At 34.1% G+C, this 8,700-nt stretch overlaps 1 protein-coding gene across 1 annotated transcript; it reads right to left on the reverse strand.

Annotated features, from left to right (window-relative positions):
• Positions 1-3,077: 3,077 nt before the first annotated feature.
• LOC7463754 (protein LATERAL ORGAN BOUNDARIES) lies at positions 3,078-5,388 on the reverse strand. The gene is made up of 2 exons (XM_024589600.1): positions 4,686-5,388; positions 3,078-3,694 (listed from the first exon to the last, which is right to left on the reverse strand). The coding sequence occupies exons 1-2, from the start codon at positions 5,313-5,315 to the stop codon at positions 3,635-3,637; spliced, it is 690 nt and encodes a 229-aa protein (XP_024445368.1). The 5' UTR covers positions 5,316-5,388; the 3' UTR covers positions 3,078-3,634.
• Between the last annotated feature and the right edge of the window lie 3,312 nt (positions 5,389-8,700).

Genomic DNA, 8,700 nt, shown 5'->3' on the forward strand with positions numbered 1-8,700 from the left:
GTTTACATTGAGCAACTTGTAGGATATGAAGTGAAATGACATGAAGATAAGGTTTTAAAGTTAAATAAAGCCTTGTATAGATTGAAGCAAGCTCCAAGGGCTTGGTATAGTCGCATTGATGTCTATTTCATAAAGAATGGATTTGTTAAGTGTCTCATGAATATACTATCTATGTAAATATCAAATAGAATGGTGATACACTTATTGTATGTTTGTATGTGGATGACTTAATCTTTATAGAAAATAATTCAAAGATGTTTGGAGACTTAGAGCAAGCAATGATCAAGGAGTTTGAGATGATGGATATTGGTCTCATGTCCTACTACTAAGGGATTGTGATCAAACAAGGAGAAGATGAAATCTTTGTGAATTAAGAGAAGTTTGCAGGGGAGATTCTCAAGAAATTCAAAATGAAGGATTGTGCAAAGGATTGTTCAAAATGAAGATGTCAAAGAATGATAAAGGGGGGAAGATAAACTCTACAACATTTAAGAGCTTAGTTATGAGTTTGAGATATTTGACATGCACTCGTCTATATATTCTTTATGAAGTAGGACTTGTGAGTAGGTTTATGGAGACATCAACTATGACTCACGTCAAAGCCTTGAAATGAATTCTACGATACATCAAAGGTACCATAGATTTTGGCTTATTCTATGGTTATTCTACTAGTTTTGATCTTGTGGGTTATAGTGATAGTGATTGGGCTGGAGATATAGATGATAGAAAGAGCACTACAAGTTCTTTTTTTTTACATGGAAGACACAGTTTTCACATGGAATTCAAAGAAGCAATTTATTATCACATTATCTACTTGTGAAGCTGAATATATAGCTACCACAACATGTATTTGTCATTCCATATGGCTAAGAAGATTATTATAGTTGCGAATGTCACAAGAGAAGCCTACAAAGATTTATATAGACAACTCATCAGCCATTACATTAGCTAAAGATCTAGTTTTTCATAACAAATAAGCCATTTTACATTGTGGTGAACCGTTAGCATTGGATTGTTTTCATCGACGGTGGAGAGTGAGCCAGCAAAATCAGGTGATGTAGGAAAGAAGAATGGAAAGAAAAAGGGAGTGAGTGATTGGGTGGTGTTACTCGGTGGCTATTTTGGCAGCTCTCGTGACCATCACGTGCTGTTGTTACTATGAAAAAAGACAAAATAATGAGGCCCGCGAAGGAAAAGTTGGGTCAGCCAATTCAATTAGTGGATTTTATATACAAGTTTTTATATATATATATATATATATATATATATATATATATATATATATATATATATATATATATATATATATATAAACTAACAGTATTTCTAGTGTAGTTCTTAAATTAAAAGGTTGGTGGCAAAGATAAAATTGAAAGAGACCAAATGCAAGTGTCACTGTGTTATATGCACACACAAATGCACTAAGGGTTATTGCAAGTGTCATTTTATTATCAACAATATTTTTAATATTAATTTCAACCAAACTAAATATTTTTTATTCATTTTCATTTAATATCAACTTTAATAATAATTTTAATTAAATATATATTTTAATCCAACTAAAACTATTTTATTTAAATCTATATTTTTTAAATTATAATCACAAAAGTTAAATACACACTGAAACATTTTCAAGCATTGTTAGATTAAAAGCTTACTATGATTCTAATGAGTTAGCTTTTGGTCTCTGATTTTCAACTAAATGGAAGCTTACACTCTCTCTTGCATGGTTAGTATTTCTGAAGCTGGTCTCTACCAACTCCAGCATGCCTCATCTATCTCAAACAACGCTTATAAAGCAACAGCACTAATGTCCAACAACCAGAATAATGTTAGCCAAAGAAGGTGCACCCAAAAATGCGATGTTTATAGCTCTGGGGTTATTTTGCTCGAGATATTGACAGGGAAAATGCCAAACGGAGAGAAATAAAAGTTTAGTGAAGTGGGCTCAAAGAGTGGCAAGAGAAGAGTGGACTTGGGAGGTCTTTGATTTTGAGTTGTTGAGGTATAATATATGAAGGGGGAGATGGTAGGTCTCATGCAAGTGGCTTTGCTTTGCTTGGCTCCATCGCCAAGAGACCGTCCAAAGATGAGCACGGTGCATACGATGATTGAAGATATTAGGACAAAGGGTGGTGACCGGAATTCTATTATCTATCAGAAAGCACCATCAATTTCACCAGTGGGAGTTGATTGCTTTATAGAAGAGAAGTGGCAGCTGTTGTGTTTGCATAATTAGCAGAAAGGGAGCTGGGATTTGAGATAGTAAACCATGGCCTGGGCTATTGGCAAGTTCTGTTAGAACAATAACATGTAGATATCATCTAGTTTTCATGGTAGCATGTTCTGAATGATGGAAATTATACAGTATATATGTATAAATGCATGATTTCAAGCACTAACAAAGTAGCAGCAGAAAATTTCTTGTTAGCAATTAGAATGCCAGCAGAAATGTAGGCAATTGGGATCTTGTCGTTCTTAGCGACTCTGAAGCTGTTTGACATTTAACACCAGTATTTTTTGAAACAGAGGATTGAAACTATTGGCACGGTACTGGTTGTTGTTGGGTGCACAGAATGGTCAGTTGGTCCTGAGCCAAAAAAACGGGCCGTACATCTTCCAGGTGAAAAATCCATTCAAAGAAGGTCATGTTTGTTTGCTTGGTAGTCCTGGGACAGGATTTCAATGTTAATGCTATCTTACTCGGACTATACAGGCTTGAATGAGCTTTTAAGAGGTCATGAACAACAAACACAATGCAACAAAACTAGAAGGTGATGTGAGAAGATGTTAACTTGTGGCTATGAATGCAAGACAAATCCAAAAAGAAAGGCCACAAAATCACATGGTTTTGACCAACTTGCATGGATGCTTCTTCATGTGGAGCCAATTTTTCCGTCGATCAACGGGTTGGCATTGGGGTCCAGAATTCAGGTGGCTCCAAGTAGAAATGGAAAAGAGGGAGATGGCTTTATTCACAGGATCGGTCGGTCCATCATAATCTTTCAAATGGCTAGCATTTCTTTCAGCTTTTAAGCAGCTACCTAAACCTCTCCTTACCTTTGCAGGACTCTGAATTGATAAATCCAACAACCATCGATAGCCATTACTTGATGTTTTCAACTGTACCCAATATATACAAATCATGAAAAAAAATCATGGGCTGCAGCCTAAACAGCGAATACCTTGAGTACTGTGGATATTAACTACAATTCACCTTGTGAAACAAACTTTCAAACGAGGCAGGACTTCATATCAAAGTTAACTCCACTTTCATATACAGAAAATGATCCCCATCAAAAGTGAACTTCCAGCAGGGTGCGGATTTACAGGAGCAACAGAAATTTAAGATTGTGCTATTCAATGGCATTGCTAAACTCAAATGACTAAATGAGACATAATCACAGAAGGCACGAAACAGTGGAATTCTCTCCTACCAACGTAAAAAAAGAAGCTAAGTTGTGTAATGCAAATCTATCAAACATGTCACTGTATGAATTTCCTGCTGGCACGTGTCTCCTCTCGGTATATAACAATCAAAATTATAAGAAACCTGAGCAGAGCTACTGCAACAGTTTTCAGTCTAATCTTTGTCATTTATCAGTTTTCCGAGAAAATACCATGGTATCATCCTTTAGATTGTCCACTGCTCGTGTTGGCATGATTTTCCATCGTGTTTTAATCCTCTATGGAACTGAAAACAGAACAAAACAAAACTTGCATCAGTAATAACAGCATATCACATTGGTAAGAAGACGCTGATTACCACTAGAGTGAAGCATCTTCTTTTTACAGTGCAAATACATGCTATACTGATTGTCCACTCCTATACTGATTATCACATTTCCTTGAGAGTCTCTCTCGGTCAACCAGGGACCTAAAGCCCAAACTACACAACAAAAGTAGTGAGGCAGGCCACTCTGTAGCAAGACAATGCTCAAGCGGCCCTTTGAGGCCTCGGAAAATAAAACAAGGTCCAAGAAATTTTGCACTTGCTATCCAAAAACATGAATGAATGAAATGATATTATTTGCATAATATGTGAAAGCAAAAACTTGAGCTATCCTATTCTTTTTGATGCAACACAATTGTAAACTTGTAGGAATACTTGTCACTAACACCTACTATCCCAAGTCCAAACCAATTGTTGATGGAAACCATCTGCAGAGGAATCAGTCTTAATCCTTACTATCTCAGTAGTATTTACTCATGCATTTGGTAATGTGTGAAATAAAACGAAAAACCAGATATAATCTCATTTGAAGTTAATCTGGGTGATTCAAAGCAACATTCTACAGGCAAAACATTAATTTGTGGCTCTTTAAGTAATCATAACTGACACAATCACTCATATTTGCTCCACAGTGAAATGAATGCATGGCCTCAGACTTTGCAAAACAACGTAATTATCTAGTCTTACATGCACAAACACAAATTAAGAAGACAACAGTATTTATTTATTTTTGAATAATTTACTCTATTATCTAATTACCCTCATCAATTTTAATTTGGGTTTCAACTCTTTTAACATTACAAAAACACAATTCTTTCTTGTTAATTGTTTGACACTTTTAACTGTTATGCTTATATATCACCAATTAACTCTTGACATTGACTAATAAAAACAGTAAGAATTAATTATATGCATGCACTAATCAAGAATATCAAAAACCGTCATCGCTCACATCCTGAAGTGGTTGCTTCCCATGTGCTTTTGAAGAGGATGGTGATGATGATGAACGCCTTTCAGGCTTAACAGCAGGCTGGCCAATAGAGAGAGAAATCCCTTGATGAACACCATCAAACAGTTTAGTTTCTTGAGCAAAACTGGATTCTTGAAGTTGCTGAGGGTTCTGAAGATTCTCATACAAAAAGTTACAATCTTGATTAAGAGATTGTACAATATTAGCACTACTGTTTTCTTGAAGAAAGTCCACAAAGCCTACATTATCAACAACATTTTGGTCTCCAAGTTGTTGTTGCAGGGTATGAAAGCAGGCCACTTGAGCTTGCACAAACTCAAGTTCAACCTTGACAGCGTTAATATTCTGCAGCAATCTTGAAATGATGCCAGTACAACCACTAACAGGATCTCTAACTCGAGCATTAGCTTCATAAACCATTGATGTAATAGACTCAGGTTTCTGTTCGGGGATTATTTTCTTGAGGTTGTTGACAATATTATGTACCCCAAAAAGCTTGTGAGCAGCCTCAAAATCTTTTGCTTTCTCATGAGGAAAAAACGGAGCCAGAGGGCAATCTGGTCTACATCTCCTACGTTGATGCCTACAAGCTGCACAAGCAGGCGGTTTCATGAGCTAAGATCCCGGCAGCTTTAGATGAGAGAGAGATTAACGGGTGTGAAGGAGAAAAAGAAGGAAGAGAGGGTGAGAGAGGGGGGGGGGGGGGACTAGGGCTTAACTGACGTACACAATGATTTATAAAGATAGAGGGACGTGGCGTGGTGTACGTGTGCTACAGTTTTTGTATTTTGAATGAAATTTATATTTTTGGTTATCTTGATTTTCTTTCTCTGTGTTTGTTTTCTTGCTTGCTTTGCGCAACAAGCTTGGAAATCTTGAAAACAGTGCTCAATTTGTGTTCAAAATACCCTATCTCCAACAACGCATATATCAATTTTTTGAATCATAGAAGTGTTGCCGGGATCGAATTGCTTCTTCGGAAGTATTCGAGATTATAGTAGCGATGATGGTTTAAAGTGTTTTTCATTTAAAAATATATTAAAATAATTTTTTTTAATTTTTAAAAATTATTACACTCCTTACATTGCCGCATTTTATTCCTTTCCCTTCAGAACTGGAAGCGCTAAAACTCATACATTTTGTCCATCCCATGTATTAACTTTAATTTATGTTCCAACTAGCAGCGTTCATAACTACTGTTCAAAACAATTCAGATGTTGCGTGGTGTTATAATGGTAATTTTTTAAAGTTTTTTTTAGAAATATATTAAAATAATATTTTAAAAATATATATTTTTAATATTAATACGTTAAAATAATTCAAAAATATAAAAAAATTAAATTTAAATAATTTTTTTTAAAATTTTAACCAATCTCTAATTAAACGCGGCCGCAATGTTGTGGGGAGCTGTTTGTTGCCAAATCCATCGCTTGTTGTCATGTCGTAGGCCACATAAGCAGATATATGGATAAATGCCAGCTCATCGATGATGGACCTGCCAACGTGAAAGTATGCAACTGGTGTGTTGTGTATAGTGAATTAGTTTAAGCATTTTAAACCAAATTTGTGCCTTTCAAATAATTTTGGCAGTGTAGTTACAGATACTTTTCAAATAATTTTTTGTATTAAAATGCATGCTAATAATATTTTTTTATTTTTAAAAAATTATTTTTGACATCAGCACATCAAAACGATCCAAAACATACAAACTATATTAAATTTTAATAAAAAAAAATTTAAATTTTTTAGGAACGTAGCCGTATTCCCAAACGTTCACTTATTATTGTTGTTGTCAATGTTATTTTCATTCTAATTCTAGGCATTCAAAAAGAAAGATTTACTAATTCTTTAGGCAGTTCATTAAATTACGCATGTGGGATAACACTACATTTTTTAATTTTTTTCATGTTAGAAAAGGGAGCCCAAGACCTCCAGAAAAAACTAAACAGGGTACATACCCTCACCACATCTTCGAGATGTAGAGGGTATTTTAGAATGTGACACATCTTTCGAATATAAAGGGTATTTGAAAATATGATAGTTGTTGTTTTTTAAAATGTTTTTCATTCCAAAACACATTAAAATAATGTTTTTTTATTTTTTAAAAATGATTTTTGACATTAGCGTATCAAAATAATCTGAAAACATAAAAAACATATTAATTTAAAGTAAAAAAATACAAAATTTTCAATTTCTTTCAAAAACGCTTCCAAAATATAGTGCCAAACAAGCACTGCCGAAACAATGCCTATCCAAAAAAACAAAAAAAACAGCACACATCAACTTCCTAGTTAACAAACAATAAAATATGTGATGAAATTGTTTATCATTCACCTAGGGCTTAACATATTCGATCCGGTCCGGTTTTAGACCAAAATAAACAACCAAACTAATTTATTTTTTTTAAGTTTTTGAACTGAACCGAACCGAAAACCGGTTCCAACCGATTAATTTTGGTTCGGTTCGGTTTTTTTCCCTTCCAAACCGGTTCAAACCGAAATTATTACGGTTGAGTTTTTTCTGGGCTTTTTATTAACCATATTTTTCAGCACTTTTATTTTTGTACTTGCTTCCATTTTCCAGAAAATCAACTCCAATTTTCATTTTGATCTCCTTGTCCAGAAGTTAAACCTAGCAAAATAATACACAAAAGGAAAGGAAAGGAAAGGAAAGAAAAGAAGTAATTTGACTGCAAAAAAACAAAGAGAAAATTAAAAGTTATTGAAATGTAAAATCATCAAAGAGCATGGAGGAGAAGAAGACAAATTTGAGAGATGAGAGACAAGAAAAACATTGATAGGATGTGATACAGAAACTGTTGAGAGTGTAAAGTATTTAGATCTTGGTTTCTCTGAAATCCTAAGAGAACCCTTTCATGGTAAGCAAAACAAGTGTGGGGTTGTTTGGTGGTAGCTGTGTTGGCATTGATTCAAGGAAACTAGTAGTAGGCTCTCCTTATTGTATGATGGCCTCCAATTCGTCAATGGAATCTTGGTCCCATGTAATCTAATAGTTAGGATTCATCACTAATTGATTTGAAGCTAGGGAGATTGGTTGATTGCAAAGATGCACAGAATAATAGGTTTTCGAAAGAGAGATTTTTGCTATATGAGGAGAAGAAGACAGATTTAAGAGATGAGAGACAAAGAGCAAGGAGAGGGGGTGGCTGAGAATGCTGAAGTTTAGGGTTAGAAGAAAATATGCTATTATACTTGTTTTAGAGGGAGGGGGCGGCTGTATGAACTGTGAAGTGTGAATGAAATTAGTCTGCTAGGGTTAATGGGTAGAAAGCGTTTTTTTATTTCTAAACCGAACCGGTTCGGTTCGGTTCGGGTTGTCCGGTTTAAGCATTACAAAACCGGAAACCGAACCGGACATTTTTCTAAATATTCTAATCGGTTTAATCGATTTTTTTCAAGGTTCGGTTTTTACAGTTAATTTTTTTCGGTTTTCTCGATTAAATTGATTATTCAATTTTTGTTATCACCCTTACATTCACCTACATATAGAGCACTGTAAATTACGACAATACTCTTCTTTTCTTTTCTTTTCTTTTTTTGCCTCAACTTTTGTTTTCATAATTACACTTTTATAGGCATAAATTAAAGGATAATTTAGACAAATTTTTCAAGAAATAACAAGATTGAAAGATACAAAGTCAAAGTGAAAAAGACAAAATAAAATAAAATGAGTGACGGTCTTAAATTATTTGAGGTAAAAAATTCACTTTATCCCTTTTGCTTTTTAAATGATAACTTTTTGGTTACTCAATATTTAAAAAACTCGATTTTGGTATAATATTTTTATATTATTATTTCTTAGTCTCTAGCTTGAGAAAGGAAACAAATAGCTATTCCTTAACCAAAAGTTGTTGACATTAACACTATCCTTTTTTTTTTCATATGTGTATTGATATCCAAAATAAACAAAAAGATATTGTATATTTTTATTACTAGGTCATTGGAATGCACTACGTTATGGGTTAAATTAATTTTTT

The sequence above is a fragment of the Populus trichocarpa genome, chromosome 18, assembly GCF_000002775.5.
Source record: "Populus trichocarpa isolate Nisqually-1 chromosome 18, P.trichocarpa_v4.1, whole genome shotgun sequence".
NCBI classification, from domain to species: domain Eukaryota; kingdom Viridiplantae; phylum Streptophyta; class Magnoliopsida; order Malpighiales; family Salicaceae; genus Populus; species Populus trichocarpa.

Coding starts and splice junctions, on each gene's coding strand:
- LOC7463754 (XM_024589600.1), bottom strand. CDS start 5,315: ATGAAACCGCCTGCTTGTGCAGCTTGTAGGCATCAACGTAGGAGATGT. Junction 3,695..4,685: donor GGAAGCAACCACTTCAGGAT/GTGAGCGATGAC, acceptor TTCTGTTTTCAG/TTCCATAGAGGATTAAAACA.